This window comes from Xyrauchen texanus, chromosome 19 (assembly GCF_025860055.1).
Source record: "Xyrauchen texanus isolate HMW12.3.18 chromosome 19, RBS_HiC_50CHRs, whole genome shotgun sequence".
NCBI lineage: Eukaryota > Metazoa > Chordata > Actinopteri > Cypriniformes > Catostomidae > Xyrauchen > Xyrauchen texanus.
Window position 1 is genome coordinate 1,596,476 of NC_068294.1, and position 27,544 is coordinate 1,624,019.

Genomic DNA, 27,544 nt, shown 5'->3' on the forward strand with positions numbered 1-27,544 from the left:
ATCACCCTGAGCAAAGTCAGGCTAGGTCAAGGTTGCACTGTTATCTCAGGCACAGGGCACTATTTCATCCCTGCCCCGAATTATGGAATCTTTCATGTTTGGCCCCTAAGGGTACCAACTGAGGGACACAGGGCTTTCTCCTGAGGTTATCGAGACCTTTTTAAATGCCGGGCTTTGTCCACTTGGAACAAGTTTGGGTGAGATCTTAGGGCAGAAGAGGACCTCTTCGCCTCTATGAATAGTGCAATGTCTCCTCTACTTCTCCCTGAAATCATCCAGCCCCCTTGGGTCTGGACATTAAGACACATACATGACCCAGAATGCATCTGTATGCGTTTCTTTCCCCGGTTTCTCTGCTCCCGGGAGTCTTGGCAATGTTCTCCAGCAAGGGTCTTGCCTCCTTTTAATGGGGCTGTGCTGGCCGAACAGGATATGTTTCTCGGAGTTAATACCTCTCCTCGACGGCTCGCCTTGAGCGACTCCGAACAGGGAGGACCTTCTCATCCTTGGCCCGAATTGTGAAACCTTTCATGTCTGGCCCCTAAGGGTACCAAATGAGGTTCACAGGGTTTTATCTTGAGGTTATCGAGACCATTTCAAGTGCTAGGGCTCCCTCCACTTGGAACTGATCTGGGTAGATTTTTCAGGGCAGAAGACGACCTCTTCGCCTCTGTTGATAGCGTAATGTCTCCTCTACTTCTCCCTGAGTCGCCCAGTCCCCCCCCGATCGTGGTGACGCATACATAGCACAAATCCGCCTGCATACATTTCCTTCTACTAAAGTTCATATTACAGAACCAGCTAACTGCCAGTTAGCTTCAGTTCTGGATTTTCTGTAGAAAGAACTGTCAGTGGGCACTTGCCTCGCCACTGCCAGGTTCTATGTGGCCACTGCGGTTTGCCACGGCTTGGTGGGCAGGGTGCCCTCCAAGAGGCATCCTCATTATTGCCCGGGCCCACGAGGCGCGCGGTCAAGCTTCGCCAGTAGGTTTTAGGGCGCACTCTACCAGAGGGCTCTCCACCTCTAAAAACCATGGCTAGAGGTCTCCCTCTGCAGCAAGTTTGTGTTGCGATAGGGTTCTCTTTGCACGCATTCATCAAACTTTATGGTTAGATGCTTTGCTACTCCGGACTCTTATGTCCTTGAGTCAACATCTCAGCCCATGCCTAAACAAGTTTGTGATGCGGCAGGTTGTCCTCTCCGCACACATTCATTGGACTTTTATAGTTTGGATGTTCTGCACTCCGGGCTCTTATGCCCTTGAGTCGACATGTCCGCTCATGCCTGAACAAGTTTGTGATGCGGCAGGCTGGTCCTCTCTGCACACATTCATCAAATGTAATGGTTTAGATGTTTATGCTACTCCGGGCTCTTATGCCCTTGAGTCGACATCTAAGCTCATGTCTGAGACCTGTCACGTTTTTGTGAGTACACTGCACAATCGTAGGGGTCCGGACAGACCCCAGTGCGGCGGCGTGGGTATTGCGTTCCCAATAGCGCTTAGCAGCGCAGCATCATAGTGAAGCTTTTTGTAAAGGGACACATGTAACCCGAGACGTTTCTTTTCATTTGAAATAAAAAAGGGGGTTGTGTTGCAAACATTTTCAGCTCACTCTCTGAGACATGTGCATCTTGTTTCATCAACTCAATCCATATCAAAGCTTATTTCACATTTTGGTCAAACAACCAAATTGCAGACAATGAATGATATCTCAGATGTAAGTACAATCACTGAAATCAGAACAAAGCGGATAAATGGAGCACTTAATCTTGTGACGTATGATGATGGTGTAATTAAAATATATTATTTAAAGAAAATGCAGACAGTGTATGTACAAAGAAAGTTCACAACATATAAAATACATAAATTAAGTGGTTAATCGCATAAAAAATAGTAATGGAACATTGATGTCAGTTGGTCTAATTGTAAAATTCCTAAATGGGACAAAGAATTGGCTGCAAGCTGATTATGTCTCTGCAGTTTTATTTTCATGCCAATAAAGCATGAAATCATTGAAAATAGTCACTTTTTCTATTAAAATTTTCAAAACACTGACCTTTTAAAATTATTATTTTTTAGGCCTTCCTACAAGCAACTTAGAGAAAGCCTAGCCAAATAGTTTCTTCTCAACTCTTTTATAGTAACTATCTTTTCTGAATTTTTTTTTTTTACCATTGATCTTCCCATTGTTCATCCTCATTTTTCAACAGTTTTCGGTTCATCTGACACATTTGTTTTCTACTTGCCTTAATGCTGCTGGTGCAATGGCTTCATTGTTTTTACATGTAATTCCCACTGACAGTCAACTGTACCAATACCACAATAAAACATTATCAATCAAATTTTTATGTTTTTCACCAGATTTGTATTAAAAGGCAATACCACTATCAGTTCTTGGCTGACATTTTTCTTTATCTAAGTTTAACATACTCAGACTGTTTTTTTTTTTTGTTTGTTTGTTTTTTTCAGTTCAGTCATGGGATGTTCACTCATGCTCAAGGATAGTTGGTTTGTGGTGGACATTTCAGGTGGCAAGACTCGGATTTTTTCCTGTATATAGAGCTAAACTAGTCCTGTCTGCATGTGTATGTGTAGGGGGTAGGGGTGGTATATAAGTGGGGACTGGCCATTTGCAATGTAATAGTTGTTGAAGTTGTGGTCTGCCATATATGGTGCAGGCTGGTAGTAGCAGGTTACATTGTTTGCATTTGGGATGATGTTCTGCTCACCCAGAACTTTGAGTGCTAGAATGGTTATCATGTTGAGGGTCTGACGGCGCTCATGTCCCATCAGGCACACGGTGCTCTCGTTGACTACTCTTCGAAGTGTCATTAAGTAATCGTATTTGCTCTTCTCCTCTCCAATGAAATGGTTGCGCAGGTATGATTCAATCTTGCGCTGCTGCTCATTCACATCAGGGAAGTCAATAAAGAAGCGTGAACACATGTAGCGCTCAAGTGTTTTAATTTCAGTTTCACTAGCAGGCTTGAAGTCCCGGACAATTAGATTAATGTACTTGAGCAAGCCTCCACCCCTGATTTCTTCAGGATTGTGTGTTGCTATTAGCCGGTAACGGAGGTGGTCCATAGCCTGCTCAAAGTCACCATACATGCTCTCAGCCATCACTGTAATGCAAGGCAGTTCTATTGAAGACAGTGAGAGCTCTTTAGTGTCTGAAGCCAAGGTTTCTGAACTCTCATAAATCGCTGCCTGGCTTTCTGAGGGCATAGAAGTTTCTAACATATTTGATGATACTGCAAAAGGTTCCAAAACCTGCTGAAGTATTTTAGGAGGTTCTAGAATTTCAAATGATACTTCAGAGAACTCCATGACATCCAGACAACTAGCTGTAAGTTCTAAAAGAGGTTCTGAGATTCTGTGTGACTTAATGCTTGCTGTTGAAGATATGGAAGGTTCTAGTGGCTTTGTAAAATGTGGTGTAGATACTGTGAGGCCTTGAACCTTTGGTGAAGTGGACATGTCACAGGAGGTTCCTGAGTCTGAAGAGGGGATACAGGGGTATATGTGAATTTGGGGTGATTGTACATGTTCAGAGCATGAAGAACTGGTCCCTTCCACTTGTGAATCAATAGTATAGTTTGCAGACAATGAACTAAATATTTGAGAGGGACAATTTGTAATGTTAGTGACAGGTTCTGAAGGTTGAGTAGAATTTGTCAGGCTGACAAAACTATCATTTGCCTGAAGTAAAGGCTGTGAATTTACATGAATTAGAGGTGCCGTTGCCGTACACTGTGCGGTCTGGACACTCTCAGTCAAAGGCTGGTCTTGATCTTTCGGGAGGTTATTGGTATTGGTCATAGGGGTTAGAATAGGGATGTGGGTAGCTTCACCAGCCTCTGGCTCTGAGCTCTGTACTTGAGTTTGAGCGCTTTCCTTTGGTGATAGGCTTATGGATAATATCTCTTCTGAATGTACATCATTCTCAGGAGCAGTAACAGTAAAGGCTCTGGTAGAAATGGCTAGTTTCTTTGACACTGAATTATCCAGAGCCTCAGAAAAAGACACAAAGCCTTTTGTCAAAAGACCTGTCACTTTGACCTGCATAGGTAATGATTCCTTTGGGTTAGCTTTAGGTGGATTCAAAACCTGACATGATGTAACTTCTAAATAATTTGACACTGACTTTTCAGGTGAACGTGTTACAGGAGTTGTCTTTTTACACATTTTCCGAGGAGGTTTTGGTGAGGAATGCTTGAGAATGACCATTTGTGAACTTCGGCTGTTTTTCTTAGCAGGGGGTGGAAGAGGATAAACATCATATGATTCTAATGCTGTTTGTGTAAGAAATGTTATGGGAGCAGGTTGGAATGTGTATCGCTCACCAAAGGTCCCAGTTGTTGAAAGACATGAGAAGTCTGTATGTACCATTTCTAGCCATTGTTGGGCATTAACTGACTTTATATCTAACAAGTATTCAGTTTTTGTAGTATCTGTTGTAGGAATATATGTTTCAACTGAAGCATTTGTCTCTATAACAGACATAGTATCACTTTTTACTGTTACCAGTTCATTGTTTTCCCCTGAGTCAATGCCTGTTTTATTTGTATGTACCTCTAGTAATGTCTCTGTAAGAAGAGTCACAGTTTCAGTATGTTCATGCTCTGATAATTGCTCCAAAGACTCAGTTTTAGTTTTAACCAGCTCTGTCCCTAAATGTTTTTCAACTGTTTCAAGAGCTGGTCCTCGTTCTGAATATTTTGACTGTTCCTCCTGACTCACATTCATGTTACTCTCACAGTCACAGAAACTCTGCATGTTATCGGTTTCGCAGGACATGTCAATGTCAGTTTCCCTGTGATGTCCCAAGTCAACAGTGCTGAGGGATGGCTCGTCCGTTGGGGATGACTGAATCCCAAGTCTTTGAGCCGAAGTATAGTTCTGCTCTTTCTCTTTCTGTTCCATAAACTCCCTCTTTTCAGACTCCAAATAGGATTGTAGCATGCTGTCCAGGATGATCTGGAAGGAGTCTACACTGAATTCAAACTGTCGTCGTAGAGAGTTGACAAACTTGAGCTCCACGTTCTTCCCGCTATTGTTTGAGAGGGAAATGAGACTCCATCTGTCATGTTCAGTGAACACTTTAACCATTTTTTGTACATAAGCCTCTTTCATGGTGAGAGCTGTGATTTTATCTTTGTTGACTCCTTTAGGTAGGAAGTCCAGCAGACAGCCTAGAACCACCTCCTTGATGATCTGGAAGTCCTCCTGTTTTGGAAGCTCCACACCAAAGATGATATCTAAGTCTTTATAACTGGTGCCATTCTCTTTGACCAGCACATGACTGGCTGTTGAGCCATTGAGACGGACATCTCTCACCTTGATATTCTTAAATATCAGTCTGTCTCTCACCACGTGGATGATGTCCTTGGGCTTGATTTCCAGGGTTGGGAAATTGCCCCTACCATGAATGGGAATGACCTCTGTAAGAACCTGGTCCAAAGTCTCCACCTGCTGTTGTGTAAGTTTGTGAAACCGGCGGTCATCTTTAATCTCTGTCATGTTCACTGGATCTGGGGGAATACAGAGAGAGACAAAGTTGATGATTAAAGCAAAGAGGCTATTGAATGTATTATTATATTGACCTTATACATAGTAATGCTATATTTTTATTTTTGACGGGAATAAAAATTAGGCTTTGAGAAACACAAATAGCATGCACTGTATAAAACTTCTAGATCACATCTTAATTTTCACAACTCATGTTTTTGGGAGATTTCTTCTATTGAAATATTTTTGAAAATGTTTCAATGTTTAATTAGCAGAACCTGGGGGCTGTCCGGACCCCTACGGTTGTGCAGTGTACTCACAAAAACGTGAGAGGTCTCAGACATGAGCTTGAGATGTCGACTCAAGGGCATAAGAGCCCGGAGTAGCATAAACATCTAAACCATTACATTTTGATGAATGTGTGCGGAGAGGACCAGCCTGCAGCATCACAAAGGAGACATTGCGCTATCAACAGAGGCTAAGAGGTCCTCTTAAAATCTACCCAGATCAGTTCCAAGTGGAGGGAGCCCTAGCACTTGAAATGGTCTCGATAACCTCAAGAGAAAACCCTGTGAACCTCATTTGGTTACCTTAGGGGCCAGACATGAAAGGTTTCACAATTCGGGCCAAGGATAAGAAGGTTCTCCCTGTTCAGAATCGCCCAAGGCGAGCCGTCGAGGACAGGTATTAACTCCGACAAACATACCCTGTTCGGCCAGTGCAGCGCCATTAAAAGGAGGCAGGACTCCCGGGAGCAGAGAAACCGGGGAAAGAAACGCATACAGATGCATTCTGGGTATGTGTCTTAACGTCCAGACCCAAGGGGGCTGGGTGATTTTAGGGAGAAGTAGAGGAGACATTGCGCTATTCATAGAGGCGAAGAGGTCCTCTTCTGCCCTAAGATCTCACCCAAACTTCTTCCAAGTGGAAAAATCCTGGCATTTAAAAAGGTCTCGATAACCTCAGGAGAAAGCCCTGTGTCCCTCAGTTGGTACCCTTAGGGGCCAAACATGAAAGATTCCACAATTCGGGCAGGGATGAAATATTGCCCTGTGCCTGAGATAGAAGATCCTTCCTGTTCGGAATCGCCCAAGGCGAGCCGTCGAGGGAAGAGATTAGCTCCGAGAACCAAGCCCTGTTCGGCCAGCGCGGTGCTATCAATAAGAGATAAAAAACCCTTGCTGGCGAACTCTGGGCAACTACTACCTTAGGGTGGAGCTCTTAACTCCCCCGTTGGTATTTTCTGTCTTTGCAGTAAATCTGCTCCCACATACGGGCATCCAGGGATATAACTGACCTGAGAGACAGGAGCTTGCCCTGGGCCCTAAGGAGAATCCGACGAATCAGAAATACTGCTGATAAGAACGTGGGTCTCCTTGATGATTTATGTAAGAGGATACCGCTGTATTTTCAACCCACACCAAGACATGGCAGCCTAAGGAGGAGGTATTTCAGGGCCAGAAATACAGCCGTCAACCCGAGACAGTGACTATGACAACCGAGCTGACGACCCTCCTATCCCCTTAAGCTGGATGACCACTTAAGGCCACTAACCCGCCCGTCAGGGAGGCGTCTGTCGTTAGCAGCCTGTGACAACAAGATGCACCTATTGGGACCCAAGGCAGAAAACCGGGGTCTGAACCACATAGAAAGGGAACGAAGCCTGAGGCACATAACCCTTTTTAGCCTAGGGGTTTTGGCCCTTGGAAGAAATCCCCTGGCTTTGGGCCACAACAAAAACGGTCTCATGAGCAGAAGGTCCAGAGGGATCACCATGGACGCGGTCACCCTGAGACCTGGAAATCGTTGATACTGATAACAGTGCAACCTTGACCTAGCCTGACTTTGCTCAGGGTGATCTGAATGGACTCAATCCTAGCAGGAGACAGTTGTGCCCGCATTGTGATAGAACACTGTCTATCGGGGCATCGTATGGAGTTCAGAGTGGGAGAGAGGATGCTTTTCTTGGCATTGAGCCTCAACCCCAGAGAAACAGATGAGCTAAGACGATGTCCCTGTGCTGAATTGCCAGTTCCTGGAACTGCGCTAGGATCAGCCAGTCGTCTACATAATTCAGAATGCAGATGCCCCGGAGTCGCAAGGAGCCAGCGCTACATCATGCATTGTGAATGTGCGGGTAAAAAGGGCTATGCCGAGTGAAAGAACCTAACACTGGATGACTTCGCCCCCGGAAGCGAACCTCAGGAACTTTCCATGTTGTGGCAGAACTTCTAAATGAAGTATAGAAGTGCGTCATAAGAATGATGGTGACCAGCCAAACGATTTGTAGGGCTTGAGACACAACCGTATTGACAGGCATCATCTTGGACTTGAACACCCATGGGCAGTTCAAGTTTTAAGATCTAAGCCAGACACCACCCCTCACACTCCATGGGAAACGGGAAGTATTTAGTGTAATAACCTAACTCTCTCTCTGGAAGGGGAACACATACCATGGCCCCTTTACCCAGGAGATTGAGTTTTTTTTTTTTTACATAAAAAAGATATCCGGTTTACGGTAGTGAGAACACGCCGTTGAAACATGGAAAAGCAGCGAGTGAATTAAATCCTGACGTCCTTATAAGACCCACAGAAAAGAATATATCTGGCAGAAGTTTCCATGCTGGATTTTAACACTTCCTGTTGAGGATTTTAACACTTCCTGTTGAGGGGTTGTCGAGTGTTTCGCGTCCTGAATAAAATGCAGAAACAGCGGAAACATCCAATTTTGACGGAAGCCTCTGCAACCCAAAACACCAAGAGGTGGCGGGAATGGAGGGGCTTCGAGGGGGTACCGGGAGGGGTGAAGTGAAGCCTGCGCCCCGTCCCGAGGGGAGCTACCCCCTAATCTAGGACCGTCAGGGTTTTCTCTTACTAGAAATTATAGTCCTGAGGTCTTGCTTCGGGGCTGGCGAGGGCAGCGAGACTGTCCCCAATCCCTGGGAGTAGGAGCACGACTCGCCATGCTTTGCTTTTGAGCCTCCCTTCAGACAGGACCGAGGCGGGTCTGAGGCTTGCTCGTCAAGCGCAGAACCCACACTCAGGTCGTCCTGGAGGTCAGCCTGGCACGCCTGTAAAACAGCACAGTGTGCAGAGCAGCACCAGCCTGACCTGCTGCTTGATAATCCCTTCCCACTAAAGTGGATGTTGTCCTACAAGGCTTTGAGGGGAGAGAGGGCTTCTTAAGTGACAATGCAGAGCCCGGCGAGAGATAGCCCTCAAGCGTCTCTCCAACCGACGGCATCACTGAATACCCCCGTGCCTCAGCACCCACGATAGTCGAATATAATGACATCGAGGGTATGTGAACACGGGAAGAATATATATATATATATACATATATATCTCCCGGAAGCAAGCGAGGCGAGCGCGAAGCACTTTGCCTGTTAAAGCAAATCGCAGTGCTCTCACCCGCCCTGCTGCAACGTGAGAGCAGCGTGCTCTTCCCCCAAACAAACAGAGCAAAACTGATGCATTGTTTGCAGCTTTCAGTCATTCTCTCTTTTTTTTCTTTTTTTATTATATAGATATATTTTTTTTTTTTTCTGAACCGAAGATAAAAGAGAAAAAGGTTCACTGCACACTGCCTAATCAATTCTAACTCCTAACAGAGAAAATAAAGATTTGACAGGGTTTGTAAAACACACAGAAACAGAATCGCTCTGAAAAAAGAGTTTCTGACGACACCTGGTGACGTATCAATTTATAGCCTGGCCGCAGGTGCATCTAATGATTACATCAGCCGAGGCTATAAATTCCGGTCAATGTTCATTGACGTGTTACACACATTATTTCAGCTCGGTCACAACTAGGATTGTTCCCTATAGCCATTCACTCATAGTGAAGCTTTTTGTAAAGGGAACAACAATGATTAGGGTTCAATAATGAATAATCGAAATGTTTAAATCTGGCAAGACTCATGCAAATAATTGTAATGTTTATATAGAATACTTCAGCTCTTTACCTATTTGTGAGGTTGGGATCATTTACTGTTATCAGCACCAAAAAAAGAAACAAATCTAAATAAAAACTCTAGAATATTTGTCTTTCTTTTCTTTTTACAATGTGTAATATTTTAGGAGATGTCTTAATTTTAATTTGTTTCCCCAATCATTAACTTATGTTTTTAAGCAATAATTTATATATGGTGTGATGAAAGCTATACTGATTGAGTCTTATTGGCTGATAAAATATATTTGAAACCTTTCATTTAGACTCATTTCACATACATATTCTTTATTTTACTATTTGCCTAAGCCCTGATATAGGCTTGTCTTCTGTGTCTCATCATATCTTTGGATGAGGTAGAAGACTTTGGAACATTTTGCAATTATTGTGATCAGCAAAAAAATTAAAAAATAAACCTATAGATTAAAAGGGCTGAAATAGATTTATTTAAGACTTGATCAGTTTTTAATTTACATTGATAAAAAGTTCACTCAACAGAGTTTTTTTCTTGTCAAGAATTAAGAAAAAACAAACAACAAAAACAACAACTTAAAAAAAACACACAAGAATGGAAGTGGAGCGTAGTTCTAGCAGGAAGACCAGCAGTTGTACATCATCACATCATTAGCTGGGTAACTCCTAGCCAATCGCACGTAAGCCAATGCTTTATAAGTCCGCTCACAATCTATCACATTGCTGTTTCGGTGTGCTAACACTGCAACTAGACTCATTTCAACCTCTCCAGGCCACAACCAGTGCACAGCACATCTCTGGAAGCCTGCTGTTGTAGGATGGTCAGTGTGTTGGCTAAACAAGCAGCAAAAAAATGAAAAACTTCAAAAATGTCAGTGGAAAAATTCTCATTTAATTCAGTGCCACAACTTCCAAAAAGTGCAACACAGTCCAAAGCAAAGTGTCCTTCATAAATCCAAGTTTAACTCACAAACCAACAAAATTTGTTCATAGTACAACTCAAAAAAACAAAAAAACAAAAACAAACTCATGGAAAAAATGAGTTACACAATTGGCTACTGATCCAACTAAACAGCCCCTTTTCTCTTTTCTTCTCACCCATTTCATCTGTTCTTTTATAGTTTTAATCTCTTCCTCCATTTTCAAACTGACCAATCATAACTCTTCATCAGTTATTAACTACACATTTCATGAGTTTAGGTATAAATACTCTTAATAGACCAACTCCTCCTGTTCGCGGCCCCTCCCACTAGGCATCTCCAGGAACCGGTAAGACAAAGCGACATACCCATTAACATTAAAATATTGTTTGTTCAACTTCACCTTGTATGTTCCACTTTGATAACAGTCACCATGGAATGTGCACCTTTCATGTGACTGCAACTAGAGTAAAACAAACAAAAAAATCTCACAAAACGGTTTAGTGTGGTTCTTTAAGTTTGGCACATGTGTGCCTCATCACACCCGCCTTCCCTTTCCAACGACGTCGTCACTTCATCTCAACTTCTGCCAACATCAAACCCATGGGGAGTAAACAACCAACAAACCCGGATCTTCACCCATATCTCATTCACTCAGGAGATCTCTCCCAATCGCATTGCGGAAGGAGCGCGCACCCTGCGAATCCTGCAAAATCATCGACTCAGGCAGCAGCCGGCTTCCATCAGAAATAAGCCAAGTCATTTTCATATCTGTTGCCATGTTACCTATTCATCACGAAGTTGCAACGCTGCCTGATCATCATAATGCATTCGCATCAATATCAAAAGCCAGTATTTCATGTCAACAGCGCATTCACTCTCATAGTATGAGTCTCATTCTATGACTCTCATTCTGTTTCTGGAGGACTGCTATCATGCAACAGAGATCGGATATCAACGTCGAACACTTAGACCTTTGAAAAGACGTATAATCTGTTAACATTAATCGCATATCCATGCATGCATATATCAGAATGCAAATATATTAAACGTAAGCAGAGTGACGTCACTCCCGAGTGCAAACAAATACGTATCAACGGGAATATAGCCTTCACCAAGCCTTGTGAAAGAATTTTCTTCGTTCGGTACAACATTCGATGAGGTTCCCAGAGCGCCTCCAAGGGCGCATTTACGCAATCCATAAAATGCAGCATTTTCTTACTCCAGACGTACTTCCATGTTCTCATCGCTAGCACCACTGTTGCGGCGCACCTCTGACACCTAGCGGTAGGCTCCGCACCGCTTCCCCTATTCATCAGATTATCTACCACCAGCGTAAGGCATTTCGCTATGATCAGGTCATACAGCAAGTAATTCCCATCTCATGGCATACTTTCATTTTATTATCATTCAGGCATCATCAAAGAGCAGAAATTCATTGGCATGTCTTCACAAATCATTCACTTATCGTGGTCAGACCACTACAGCAACAAATATTCAGAACCAATATGATCGGCAGTGTAAATGCCGGAATTCAGCCATACATGTTTAGGCGTGTGTGTATCTGGTCTCCGGAATATGTCAGAGACAATGGTAACTTGGCACTTCAGCCGTCGAATCAGCTATCAAGCACATTCGGAAGGAGATTTGCAAATATTCACAAAATATAAAGTGCGATACTGCATCTTCAGGTCGTAAAGGTGGGACATGAACAGCTGGAACTGATCCATGCTCGAGAATCACATTCTTGAAGATCCCGATTCATATCAACACACATTCACAAAGCAGTCTCGTGCAAGATGATTTGCACAAACATGCATACATTTTTGTATGTTATGGGGCACACCACCTTCAAAAACTAAACTGTCCACTGCATCATCAGGGCTCTATGCCGGGAGTACATAAAGACTCCTATGTTCCTTTTACAGCCAACAACTAAACTCTCATGAAGCTGAGACATTATTCTTCTCACCGTATTTGCTCCAGCTCGAGGAATAAGAGGGAGGAGAGAGAGAGAGAGAGAGAGAGCGAGAGAGGAAAAAAACAACCCACAACGAGCCACGTCTCTAGAATTCTAGACATCACACACATTCTCTAACCATGCAAGCTTCCCCCCTAAAGAAACATGACAGGATCAGGTCTATTTTCACATCGTTCCCTGGTCAGTTTGGGTCTCCTAATGCAATCTCCAGCCCTATCAGGCCACCTCAATTTTGCCATGCTTATCATTCCTCAAGGCCACTCCGCCATTTTTTCCGCCGCCTCACACTAGCTCATTCCATAGACGGCCTCTCCTACCCACCAATCGATGATGGCTGGCAAGAATCTCCGGATGACACGCCCCTATTTCTCGGACATGGCTCCCTCCATAGGATTCAGGGGTTGCCGTCTGGGACCATGGTTCACAGGGGAATGGCCAGAATTATACTTTCTTCAATATAGCTTCCTACGCTCCAGAAGTAGTTTTTTACTCTTTTGTAAGTAATCCCATTGCTAGATATTTCATAATTGAATGTATTTAACAAATGTTCTCGATCTACAATCCCAGTCTTGATGCGGCTCAGCGGAGGGAAGAAAGAAATAACACAGAGACCCAAGCTTCAAATCCTTCCTCGTCGTACAGCAGTTCATCATACGGTCCAGCAAACAACCTTCCCCTCTACCCTCCAATGAAATGGTTCTTTACCCTATATGGGGTAAAATATATGTCTGAGTTCAGAAATAGGAAATACATTCCCAGAACCACTGTTCCGCGATTACACAGCAAGCTACATCTACAAAAGAAGTTTAAAATAGGCCTTTCGTATTCCACACCCATCATCACGTCCAGCGTCATATGGGTTCCCTCCAGAAACTCAAATGCATCGTAGTCATGCAACAATTCCGCAGTCATACTACAGTCAATAAAGTCTGGCCCTCCTCGAACCATCATGTCCCCTATGAGACGTCTGACATGGCAGAGCATTTCCTGTAACTTCATCATCCCAGCCAGACACATTCCCGGGTTTTTCAACGTAGTCTCTGACCCCCTCCCTCGCTTCGCAGGAGTTCCACAGACCAACTTGACGGGCACCCTTCGAGGTATACTGGAATCTACAATGAAGATGCTCGGCCGCTGCTCTCCCCAATCGTACCTGAAATGGTCAACTTGACCCAAATCATCAAACAAGCCCAACTCCCCATCAGCCATAAGTTCTCATGCATATCTGGTGGTGGTTGGTGGCTCTTTCAACAAAGGGACCGCACGCAATGTCGCCATTATTGTATGGCTCTACGCACATTGTCCCCTTCGGCAAAGATACCTCAAACAACTTTTCCCTCACCGGAAGGTTTTCATACCAAATGTCTTTCAACGAAGGGACTGCACGCAACGTCGCCATTATCGTATGGCTCTACACACGTTGTCCCCTTCGGCAAAGATACCTCAAACAACTTTCCCTCGCCGGAGGGTTCATATCAAATGTCGTTTATCTTTCAACAAAGACACTGCACAGCAATGCCGGCCTAAAGCAAAGATTCTGCTCAACCAGGGGCTCTCGACGGAGTGCCCAAAATCACACTCGAGGACAGAGGAAATGCACAGGGATGAAATAAAACTCGAGAATAAAATAATAAAAAATGCTTTCCCATCGCAAAGGCTTCACACAACAACGCCAGAGGTATTGCAAATTTCACATCAAATTCTGATGCTCGCATCTCTTAATTCCTCTTCCAGAATGAACGCCCAACACAAGACCTGGTTCGTACCAAACTGGATCATCTCTTTTGGGGGTAGTATACTACTTTCTCACTTTTTGGGGGTTGGCTCCTTGCCCCTGCCACCTATCTCCGGCAGGACATGACAGTTCCGCGTACAACTCCCTCAGACTGCCGGACGGGGCCTACGCCAAAGAGAGAGACATCACCTCCCGTTTTACATCTATCAAATAAATGGCATCTCAAATTTCACTCAAGCCTGCGTGTCTTCCCGATAGAACACCATTTATGATAACAGCCAAAATTATTTCAGCATTCCATATAAAGGTGGCATATTAGATCAGTGAACAGTGGCTATTTATTGGCTTTCTACCAGAGCTGATAACCATGACTCACTCCCAACAGAATGAATTAATCATTACATCCTCTTTACTTAAAAAAAACAATTTACATGTACTGGAGGGAGTAGAAAATCAAATCCACATGCATGCATGATTTTACTTATATTCAAGTGTACAAAACAAATCTATATAAATGAATGCTTGTGTAGATCCAGAGGCACATTGCATATGATGCCAAGTAAAAAATAAATAAAATAAAAGCTATGCACTTACAAAAACATGTAAAAACAGAGGCATAATCAAAAGCACTAGGCCTACTGCTGTTTTACCTGTTTAAAACCTTGAAGTTACATGTTTGTGGTGAGGATAATAAAAATTCCATCTGGATTTGTGATAATCCTAGGATATGCGATGTGGAAAATTTCGCTTTCTGTTATCATAAACTTGAATTATATGTAAATTAACCTGTAGGCTAATACAATCTTCAACGAAAAGTTCAGAGTTAAACCATCATTCAGTCATAGTTTCAAATGACTGCCTGGTAATAGTACAACGTTAAAACAACTAAACTTACTCCAATTCCGCAATTACACAAAGCAAATAAAACTTAATTTAATTCGACTATTCTCTGTTCTTTGACTGATAATGGTCAGATAATTAATTAAGAACAACATATTATACTAAATATCTGTATTATTTAGGAAAACATTCTCTCTCATCTTTTGTTTAAAGGATGGCCGTATATCATTAACGACACGACATGGCAGTTCAATTTGAAGGACGGAAATAAAGTGAATTCTCACCAACTTTCCGAATGGTTCTAAGTTTCAGCAAACGAGTTTTATCAGTGTTTTATGGTACCATCTTTCCACAAACAAAGATTAATGGATATGGACAGAGCTGTGACGATGCAGGATGATATTTTCCTCCCCCACCCCACTCGCGCGCACTCTCCCGCAAATAAACCGGTGTGAGTCATTGACTCATTCACAGATATACGCAAGCAGATTCCAGAAAACACTACAGTCCGGTTAATGGATAAATGTCTTATGTATTTCAACCCGTTTTGTACGTTATAAACTAAATTGTATATTGACATATCATATCTGTCTGTCTTGTGCTAAAATAGATAATTATCTTTCAGTATTTATCGCTGCACACAGACTAATTGTTTTGCTATGGACTGTTCAAAAGTTTAAACAATATGACGTGTGCAAGTCCGCATGACAGCCTCAACTCCCCGCAAGATTTTAAAGTATGAATATATCCACATAAACAAAGCTAAACCAACCATCAATTAAAATCTCTGAGGGATATCCTCATATGTATATAGGCTATATGGGGTTAGTGAATAACAGTTTGTACAATAAATATTAGTAATGCCAATAATGCATGGCGTCGTCATGGCTATCCTAATGTATTCACTATATCTCCAGATCATTGTTCTTTCTATACATTATGGAGCTGCGTTACCAGTCCTTCATTATTCAGAGGTGTTGCAAACTTTTGGAATGAAAGCGTACAGTCGTGATAATTGGACACTGATCGAGTCATCACCTAAAGCATTTTCCTTTTTTATTATTACATAGTGAATTTAAAAAGTATCTATCTAGTCCTGTTGCATGGACATTTAAAGTCCTCGCAAAGATTGGACTTCTTCAACTCACCAATAATCACGATGAGCACAAACGTCAGAGTGGCGCGTCAATGTTGATTTCCAGAGAGTTAATCCGACTGTGATTGGGTCATTTGCTCGATGTTTTAGTGTTCGTTAGGTTGAAATCCAAAGCGTTAGAGCGGCGAGACTGCGCGGTCGCTGTTCAGGCTGATTATGGTTCTGAAACTTAAATATAGCACACTGTCTGCTCTCTCAGATCCCAGAGCGTAAAGCAGTTTCCATGGCGACCTGGCGTCAGAGTTTTAAGGTAGACCACGTAGCGCGCAGCCACAACAATGGTGCATATCAAAAGCCCTGAGAGCGCGAGTTAACAGATGTCAAGTGCTCGCACACGTATGTGCATGTTATGCTGTTGGGCAGTAACGACATTACCTCCGAGATGTCCGTTCTAAACTGACGACAGCCTATAGATATATTAATTTAAATCAGATGGCCTATTAAATAAATAGAGATGCGCATTATTAAAAGCCTGGGATGAAAGATCTGGTGGAAGATTTGGTCTCCAAGCAAGCATTTTTTTATCCACATTTAAGCTCTTATCAACGAAAATGTGCACATCAACAAATGGATATACACATGTTTGTTATAATGTAATAATTATTACGGCACCAATATAAAATAACAGCCTTTTGAAAACCATGAATGGTCCCCACTTAATTTCCCTCCCTCTGGCTCTTTACATGATCGGTATGTATTTGATAGAAGATTGTCAGATTTATTATATGAAAACATGTATCCTCCTTTGCTGGAAAACAGTATGGATATATTTTTGTCCACACAAATGCATGTGTGTGGGTAGTTTTACTGGCGGTTAGCTGGAGGATGCTGGACAGGCGCTGCAGTGCTGTGGTAGCACTGAATGTTATATCAGCCAGTTGTGACTCATCCATCTCTTGCTCCTGATGTAGAGATGCAATCCCAACCATCAATCAACCCCTCCCTTTCTACCCACTTCATGGGAAGATCTCTGATGTGAAAGCCCAGACAGGCTTGTCATCCCAGTGCTACTTTGATTTGGTTACATTTCTGGACATTTCTAGCCCACCAGGTGCATCATTTAGCTATAGCATGACTAAATAGCATGATTAGCTATAGCATAACCTCCTTATCTGTTGTAATAAAATGGATGACTACCTCTTGAGAAATTGACTAATTTATTTAACGTTGATTAGACGTTGTACTAGAAGTTGACCACCAAAAGGAAATTCATTGTGTCTGGATTTGATACATATTTTTTTCCTTAGACTCTTTAAAAGACATGCACTCACATAAGCATTCCAGTGAATATTATGTATGTTTCAAGCATAGGCACTTGGTAGATATGGTGAAATTCCTAAACAAGCTCTTTCCGAGTCTACTCGACATCACAGGCCACAAACTGGAAATCGAGCTAGCTCACAGGGTCCTGGCTCACAGATCAGCTGAAGGAGACAGACCCTGATCAATTCTGGCCACATTTCTGAGATCATCCGATAAAGATCTCGTGTTGCGCGAGGCGAGGAGCAAAGGAAAGCTTTCTTGGAAGAATCACATCATTTTCTTGTTCCCAGATTTTGTGAATTCAACAAGAGAGAAACGTGAACGATTCATGGAATGCAAGACACTCTTACATCAACGAAAAATTAAGAATAGCTACTTAAGGATGGCCGCAAAATATTTACATGCTGTAGGGCCTTGGCCCAATCAAAATGGCAGTGGAAACCGCATGGTCCTTCATTCTATAATCAAATGAGAGACTTTGAACTAATTTTCCCAGGGTCCTTCACGGTTTCACAGCTGGATGTGAAGTCCCGCCCATGGACCCAGTCTCAAATTCCATTGGTTGAAAGCGGCCTATGACCGATGATGTCATCTTGTCAATAAAACCAGCAGACAGATGTAGCTCGGTCTCTCTGAGCTAGCTCCAGCTGCTGATATACATCTGTTTTTGGGCACATACTTGGCGTTTTCCCTCCTTTTGGGACAAAGAACAAAGAGACCACATTTTTCTAACCTCACCATTTGGCCACGGTAGAGTAAAATTAACTTCGATTTGTTCCAGTCTTGTAGTATAATAATAATAACCGGTTCATAATTTTTTCACTGTAAGACAACTGTGAATTTATTTTGAAAATGGACAAGGCAACCAGCTTCCCTTCTCACTCGTTTTCTATCAGTGTTGACTATCCCCTGCATTTCTCTCCATCACCAGACCCGAGGAATAAAACACACGTCTTTTTGCTGACAAAAAGAGCATAAGACAAAGGACCAATCCAGATGTTTCTCCTGACAGTTCAATGCTACAGGAATTCGAACGGACAACCGTGCTGAAATCACACAGGATTTCTCAAGTAAGGCTTGATATCAGGGCAGATTTAGTTTAGAAACTGTGATTTTACTTGCGAAACTAAATCTTATATTTGATTCTAAATTCTGATGTTTTGAGTATAATTTTTATGTTTAACTCTGATCGCTTGCTGTTTTGATTTGGGAGATTATCATTTTTGGGTGAAATTTTGTTTTTTTGAGTGATCTGAACTAGTAATTCAGTCCCGCTGTTACGAGCGGTCACCCTCAATTAGATTTCATGCACCTCTTTGTACGCACTCTCTTGCTCTCTCTCTCTCTCTCACTAATATTCCCGGAGTGAGAGGTGCCGCGGTTTATGTCCGACTCAGGCTGGTTCTTCAGTTCCCACCTGTTTCTTCAGTTCCTTTGTGTGCCTGCTCATTTCCAACCTAACATGACATCAGCTCCACTGCTCTGGAAATTATCCAGCCATCTTTCTTTTCTTCTTTGCTTCCACATTCAAATGATCTTTGGCTCCACCCTTTTGATCTAGTCCTCCATGTTGGACCTGGTCCTTCATTTCGAATTTAGTCTGCCATTTTGCTTTCTTTGTTACCATATCTAGACACACACGCATGCACACACACACACACACACACACACACACACACACACACACACACAAACATGGTAAATAGTTCATAAACCACCAATACACAAAATCAATGCTCTCCAAAACCCACAATAGCACATTGAATATGGACTTAAACATCAGTCACAAGTTGAAGGTTTTCAGGTCAAAAGCAAAAAAATATATAGCTGCAAGCAGCAATGCAGATTCCTCCTCAAAATGGCAAATAATTTAAAATTGATCAGTAGAGGGTTGGGGTTAAACCCTCCCAATGGAGGAATAAAAAAACATGTCTTTCTGTCTGAATCTTAAATGAAAAATATTGAGTCACAGGAAAATCCATCATGCCAGACCTTATGGATCCTTGAGGTTTTTCTGTTCCCAATGAGAAATGAGGTATGTACATTAAATTTCAGAAGAATATAATAAATGGGTTGGAAATGCCATCACTTTGAAAATAGGACATTTGGGCATGGCTTGTAGTGCCCCCTAAGGCCATTCTTGGTGTGGGGTCTCCTGCTGGCCTGTAGTATCAATGTACCAAATTAGAAAATTTTTGACCAGAAAATGGGAATTTTGGGCATGGCCTGTAGCGCCCCCTAAGGGCGAATGTGGGCCATTCTTTGCACCTTACTTCTGAGTGATGTCATCTTGAAAAATTTTAGGTTTGAAAAACCATCAGTCAAAATGACATTTGATTTAATGACATATATATTGAGGCAATGTAGACATTTACATAAATATGCCCCTTTCAGCCATTTTGTGTTGTATGTAAAAGATATCCATTCTACTGTGGCAGAGCTGAACAAACAAAACAAACAAGCTTTTGTTGTTGCTGCCCCTCGGAGAAAATACGACCGTAATTAACGGATGGGAGTTAATAGTCACGTGTGTATATAAGGTGGAGTCATCAAAGGAGAGGGGGTAGGAAGTAAGAAGGAGAAATAGTGCAAAGCGAATACCTGAGTGGAGAAAGACGCCGTCTCATCAGCTGAGCGCACGCTGTGTTTAGGGCTGGAGCGATTTCGGGAGTGTTCCGAGGACTCGTGCTCGAGCTTCGAATTCCAGTGCAGAGCATGGGTAAACTCAAGAGCTGAAGGAATTCAGCCCAGAAATCTTCACTTTCCTGGTAAACGTTACTTGCGATTCCCCGATCAAAGCTGTGACCCCTAATTCTCAAGAGTAGCGGTTCGGCTGTGTGGCTTGCTTCACACATACACGCACACACACACAAACACCAGCGCCACTTTCGCCAATACATTGATTCTTGCAACTTGTCAATATTTGTGTGAGTATTAAGGTTTTTTTTTTCTTCTTTCTTTTCATTTCTAGTAGTGAATAATTCTCGAATATAACATTGTTTGTATTTTCCCTTTTCATCTTTGTTTTTTATGGTTGTTGATGAGATCTGGACCCTTGAATTACCAAATTAAATGCGGGATTGGAGCGGATCCTCTGCCATACCTTTTTATTTATTTATTTCATTGTTTTGTTTGGTTTTTGTTGTTTCCCTTTTCTGCAAGTGTTTAAGTCAAGGTCTAAAAAGGTACATGTAATATGTTGATTTTTGTTTAGAAAAATATAACCAGAACATGAACTTGAAATCTCTTACTCTTGCCTTACTATTTTGAAAATTTATTTGTATGTATGTATGTAGCTGGTTGCTTTTAGAGCTTATCCGTGGCATCATTTTGTATATTGACAGGCTTACTCCTGTCTGGCACCCGAAAAAACTTTTAGATCAATTTATTTGATTTAAATTGTGTTTCCTGGGAGCTGCCACCATTACACTACACATGGGTACCAAATTTCAAGTCAATTGGAGCTATGGTTTAGGAGAAGAAGATCTTTAGGTTTTCCCAAATTTTCACTGTACAGGAAAATCTATCATGGTGGAAATTATGGGTCCTTGAGGCTTTTTGTTCCCCATGAGAAATGAGGCATGTACACCAAGTTTCAGAAGAACTGGAAATGAAATCATTTTGAAAATGGGACTTTTGGGCGTGGCCTGTATCGCCCCCCATGGGCGAATGTGAGACATTCTTTGCATAGTACTTCAGAACTAGAAAAAAAAGTTTGCCAAAACAAACTTTGATGTTGTCTTGAGAAAGGCCGAACCTTGAACCAAGACTGGAACTCGATGATAACAATAAAACAAGATCACTTAAAAAACATGAAATATGTGCAATTACTTGAAAATTGTTTAAGCTCTCCATGTCATTATTTCACATACGGCATTCACTAAGATTTTCACTTTGTCCTAAACAAGTGAATGTTAAAGGGATATTTGATCATTCCCTCATGCAGTTCCAGATGTGTATGACTTCTTCTGCAGAAATTGAATGAAGATGTTTAGAAGAATATCTCAGCTCTGTTGGTCCAACTTAAGTAAATGAGAAGTGGTGAGAAACAGATCAATAATTAAGTAATTTTTTACTATAAATATCTACTTTCACTTTCATAAGCGCTATTCTCTCTTTAAGTTCTTTTTCTGTTTTTTTTTGTGTGATTTACATAAGCAAAAAATAAATAAATATATATATATATATATATATATATATATATATATATACACACACATACATACTATATTTACTACATATATACAATATATACTATTGATCTTTTTCACACCCACACCTATAATATCACTTCTGAAAGTATGGATTAAACCACTGGAGTGTTATGGGTTACTTTTATGTTGCATTTATGTGATTTTTGTACCTTCTGAGTTCTGATCACCATTCAAGTGCATTGAAAGGACCAACAGGGCTGAGATATCCTAAAAAACTTAATTTGTGTTCAGCAGAAGAAAGAAAGAAATACACATCGGGGATAGAAAGAGGGTGAGTAAATGATGAGAGAAATATCATTTTGGGGTAAACTAATTTTATTTGAAAGACTATCTAGTCTTTAAATATAACTATTTCAAAACGTAAAAGCTCACACTTTAAATGGTCAGTGCTTTGTTTTTTAAATCATTAAAATAGCAACAGATCCAGTGAAAAAATGGAGATTGAGTGATTGTTTTTACATTTTACATGCCATTCAAAAACGTGGCATTTTACAACGTAAGAGAGAAATAAAAAAAACTTAAAATAATACCATTTGTACTTTTCATTTACTTGGAAAGTCAATGTTCAGGACGAAGGCTAAATGGGTACTGTCTCTTTAAGAGGGTTTTATCGCATGATACGACATTCAAGGCACAGTTCAGTTTAATCTTTTGAGAACTGTGAAGTATCATTATTTTCGTTCATTTCCATGCTGTTGCATCTGTACTCATTTCAGAGATTAATTGTGTTTATTATTGTGTATTAAACGTGTGATGATATTGAACCTGAAGCACTAATTCAAGTAGTTTATCTGTTCTCGATGCATCTTCCGTGATCCCGCGCTGTCAAGTGAAGCTGAGCAACATCAGTTTCATCTCTCACGCCCTCATTTTTTTGGGTGTGAGATGATAAAATACAGACTGCGTGAATGGTTGATTTGGTTCACTTGATTTTTGTGACGCGTTTCAGAAAGAGGCTCGCGAAGACAGAGACCTGTTAATAACCTGGAATAATGCCAGAATTGAATATAATTATACCAGATTTCTTTCTCAACTGTTTATGTTCACTTGAGACATAACAGACTCCCCAATATATCATGTATTTTGACATTTTATTGTATGAAAGCGATCTCTCATCGGGGTGCGTGCGTTAGACACGACGCGGCTCGCTGTGTCACACAAACTGCTCGCAAACATTTATTTGAGTTGTTTTGCCATTTGTTGAGTTGAATAGTGTAAAATCGATTGAATGTTCAAACTGGCAAACATTTTGTACAACAGACAAACCTTTGTGAAGATGCGAGCAAAAATGATCTTGCCTCGCTGATCGCATGTTGTCAGAGACAACCCGGATACATCATTCTCGGAAGAATTGATACGTTAGGATCGATCTGCCCATCCCTACTTTCTTTAGACATATGCTTCATGTTTGTGTTATAAGTTTCTGTTTGTGTTATAAGTTTCTGTAAGTGTACACAAATAAAAGTACACCTTTTATAGTTTGTAACGATGTCTTACATGTATCTATATGGCCAAAATAACGCAGTATTTTGTTTAAGTTGTTTTTGCTATTTCGAGAGAAAAATCTAACAGGACATCACAGCAGCACCTGCGTTGGTCCCTGCAATGAAGCCAGAATTCAATATATTGATACCCGATTGCTTTATCAACTGTTTGTTCACTTGAGACATAATAGATCATGTATTTTGTTGTATGAAATTGTCCGTTCAAACGCAAGAAGCGAAATCGTAATCTTATTGGGGTGCGTGCGTTAGACGCGATGCGGCTCGCTGTGTTACACAAACTGCTCGAAAAAATGTATTTGAGTTGTTTTGCCTTTGTTGAGTTGAATAGAGTAAAATCGCTTGAATGTTCAAACTGGAAAGCAATAAAACACACAATTGACATACCTTCGTTCAGACGCATGCAAAATTCGTCTGGCTTCTAAGTCTGGAGCTCCACCCACTAGGAGACTGAAATGCTCCATTAGAGAGATTGCTCCAGTAGAAGTGCATTTGGTAGACAGAGTTACTCCAGTAGAGGGAGCCTCTTTGCTCAGCCAATGTAAGTGAATGGGATTTTACTTGTAGACTGTATTTATCCAGTAGAGGGGGCACTTTTGCTCAGCCATTGTAAATCGATGGGATTTTTTACATTTTTGATCGTCATTTATATAAAAAGCTTAAGTTGCATCAGATAAAAAAGACATACCAGCAAACTTCAGAACAGTCCCCAGGTCTGCGGCGAGTTTGGTACTTGTAGCATTAAAGCTCTTGGAGGTAAGGCTGTTGAAATTTTAGTCTCAGAAAAATACAAAAAAAGTATTAATAATAATAATAATAATAATAAATATAGCTGCAAGCAGCAATGTGATTCCTCCTCAAAATGGCAAATCATTTAAAAATGTAGATTTTAAATGATTTAGAGGGTTGGGGTTATGGGCTATCAGTAGAGGGTTGGGGTTAAACCCTCTCAATGGATGAATCCAAAAAACATGTATTTCTGTCTGAATCCTAATCTAAACATTTTCAGTGTACAGGAAAATCCATCATACCGGACCTTAGGTTTCCTGTTGGCTTGTAGTATCAATGTACACAATTCAAAAAATTTTGACCAAAAAATGGCTCTTTACGGTATGGCCTCTGTTGGCCATTATTGGTTTAGGGGTTACCGTTGGCCTGTAGTATCAATGTACCAAATTAGAACATTTTTGACCAGAAAATTGTATTTTTGGGCATGGCCTGTAGCGCCCCCTAAAGGAAAAAGTGGGCCGTTCTTTGCATAGTACTTCAGAGTGATATCATCTTGAAGAATATTAGATTTGAAAAACCATCAGACAAAATTACATTTGATTTATTGACACGTATATATTGTTTAAATGTTAACATTTACTTAAACACGCCCCTTTCAGCCATTTTGTATCGTATTCATTTTTCCTATGTAACATTTTCAAAGACTTCAATTTTACACATGTGTACCAAATTTCAAGTCAATTGGAGCTACGGTTCAGGAGAAGAGTTTTGCCATCGCAAATTTTCACCATGGCGGAAGTTATGGGTCCTTGAGGCTTTTTTGTTCCCCATGAGAAATGAGGCATGTACACCAAGTTTCAGAAGATTTGGACAAATGGCGTGGAAATGGGCGAATGTGAGACATTCTTTGCATAGTACTTCAGAACTAGAAAAAAAAGTTTGTCAAAACAAACTTTGATGTTGTCTTGAGAAAGGCCGAACCTTGAACCAAGACTGGAACTCGATGATAACAATAAAACAAGATCACTCCAAAAATATTAAATATGAGCAATTACTTGAAAATTTGTTTAAGCTCTCCATGTCATTATTCCACATACGGCATTCACTAAGATTTTCACTTTGTCCTAAGACTTAATTTTATGCATTGTAAAAAAAAGTGAATGTTAAGGGATATTTGATCATTTCCTCACCCTCATGCAGTCCCAGATGTGTATAACTTTCTTCTGCAGAAATTGAATGAAGACGTTTAGAAGAATATCTCAGCTCTGTTGTTCCATTCAATGTAAGTAAATGAGAAGTGGTGAGAAACAGATCAATAATTAAGTCATTTTTTACTATAAATCTCTTTCACTTTCATAAGCGCTCTTCTCTCTCAAGTTTTTTTTTCTGTTTTTTTATTTGAAAGACTCTCTAGGCACATAATAACACTGCATAGCTGTGACTGTTTATAACTAATTCAAAATGTACAAGCTCACACTTTAAATGGTCAGTGCTTTGTTTTTTAAATCATTAAAATAGCAACAGATCCAGTGAAACAATGTAGATTGAGTGATTGTTTTTACATTTTACATGCCATTCAAAAACGTGGCATTTTACAACGTAAGAGAGAAATAAAAAAAACTTAAAATAATACCATTTGTACTTTTCATTTACTTGGAAAGTCAATGTTCAGGACGAAGTCTAAATTGTTAAATGATACGACATTCAAGGCACAGTTCAATTCAATGGGGCTTTATTGGCATGAATGTATATAATACAATATTGCCAAAGCAGAGGTTGTGTAAAAAAGCAGAACTACATCTTAATCTATAATTACATTTAGTTAAACAAATATAAAAATAAATTATAAAAATAAATACAAAACAGGTTCAGAACTGCTGAAGACCACAATGCTTAAATAACTGAAGAGAACTGACATATACTTACACATAAATTAATATACACAATTTTGTCTGTTTTGCTATTTCTTGTGCAGATATTGGAACACTATCCAAAAAGGAAACTCGGAATCATAGTTTACTCTCATTACTCTCAACAGTCAGAGGTAAGCATGACAAAGTGTCAGCGTTACTGTGTTGCAGGGAGGGTTTATATGTGATGTCATATTGATACGCAGCTAAAATCAGTGACCATCTCTGCAGTCTCGCTGCAGCCAAGGTTGGTACGCCTGTCTTTGGTCCAAATATCTTGACTAACAGTTTGTGATCTGTGTATAGCCTAAATGTGCGCCCATACAAGTAGTCATTAAATTTAGTCACCCCAAAAATAATACTCAGAGCCTCTTTTTCGATCTGCGAATAGTTAACTTCAGTCTTTGTTAGTGTGCGCGAGGCATATGAAATGGGCTTTTCTGTACCATCTGGAAATTGGTGTGAAATTACTGCCCCAACCCCATATGGTGATGCATCACAAGCTAAGATCACAGGCAATTTAGGGTCGTAATGGGTCAGCACCGGCGCCGAAGACAGCCTTGATTTGGTGTGTTCAAATGCACTTTGACATTTTTCTGTCCATTTCCAATCAGCATCTTTGTGAAGCAACTCATTGAGTGGTTTAATTTCACTTGACAAATTTGGTATAAATTTACCATAATAATTCTGCATGGCCAGGAATGATCTCAACTCTGAGACATTTTTAGGCACGTTGGCTTTATCAATGGCTTCAGTTTTCTCCGGGATCGGGTGCAACCCTTCCGCATCGATGACATGTCCGAGGTACGTTATGCTATTCTGAAAAAAAGAAAATTTTTCTTTGTTTAGCCTAAGCCCGCGTTCTTCTAGACGTCTCAAAACATTGCTCAAATTTTTCAAATGCTCGTTGGTGTCTTTTCCGGTTATTAAAATATCATCAAGATAGCACACAACACCCTCTAATCCTTGCAAGACCGTATCCATGGTACGCTGGAAGATTGACAGCGCACTAGCGACCCGTATGGTAAACGATAGTACACGTATATTCCCCTCTGCGTATTAACGGTGAGGAAAGGCTTACTTTCGTCATCCATTTTCAGTTGAGTGTACTCTTGGGTCAAATCCAGTTTGGTGAAATGTTTTCCCCCAGCTAGAGTAGAGAACAAATCCTGCGTTTTGGGTATAGGGTACTGATCAATGTCTAGCCACGGATTGATCATCACCTTATAATCGGCACATATGCGAACTGAGCCATCCTGTTTTGGGAATTTCTTATCGACGGCCTCCCGTAAGGCGTAAGGCACCGGCCTCGCTTTGCAAAAGTTCGGTTTTGCCTCAGGCGAAACTCTCAATTTGGCGGTTACCCCATTTGCGCAACCTAATTTGGAACTAAACACGGCTTTGTGGTTTTCACAGATTTTCTGAACCGGATCGCGTATGTGATTCACTCGAGACCAATCCAAATTTAGCACCCTGATCCAATCGCGACCCATAAGAGCTGGCCCTTTTCCTTGCAACACTAACAAATTTAGTTTTAAATCTTGCACCCCATTTTGAACTTGGACATTAATTTTTCCCAACAATTCAAGGGGTTGATCAGTGTATGTCCGCAAATTCAAATTACACGGTTGCAATTTTACCTTTCTGAATTTTGACCAGTACAAGCTCTCAGAGATGACCGACACCGCGGCCCCAGTATCTACCTCCATAACCATTTTAACCCCATTACATCTCACCATAACCTTGAATGGTTTCACATACCTGGATAAGTCCGTAGTTACGCTGTGCAGTCTCAAATCAGTTCGTTCTTCGGCAACATCCGTCGGCAACGCCACAGCTCCATAAAATGAATCCTCCTGT

General features: G+C 41.1%; 2 protein-coding genes across 3 annotated transcripts in view; one reads left to right on the forward strand and one right to left on the reverse strand.

Moving 5' to 3' along the window:
- Window positions 1-25,774, forward strand: part of LOC127660257 (NADH dehydrogenase [ubiquinone] 1 alpha subcomplex subunit 4-like 2) — a 60,938-nt gene extending 35,164 nt beyond the window's left edge. The window contains exon 5 of one of the 2 annotated variants that reach the window (XR_007972620.1): window positions 25,750-25,774. The gene's annotated coding sequence lies outside the window, so the exon portion shown is untranslated. Of the gene's footprint in view, window positions 1-5,176; window positions 5,249-25,749 lie in introns of those variants that run through there. The other variant, XR_007972619.1, reaches the window with a different exon arrangement.
- On the reverse strand, window positions 2,565-6,760 carry LOC127659526 (terminal nucleotidyltransferase 5C-like). The gene is made up of 3 exons (XM_052149382.1): window positions 4,948-6,760; window positions 4,482-4,495; window positions 2,565-3,166 (listed from the first exon to the last, which is right to left on the reverse strand). The coding sequence occupies exons 1-3, from the start codon at window positions 5,523-5,525 to the stop codon at window positions 2,565-2,567; spliced, it is 1,194 nt and encodes a 397-aa protein (XP_052005342.1). The 5' UTR covers window positions 5,526-6,760.
- Window positions 25,775-27,544: the final 1,770 nt, after the last annotated feature.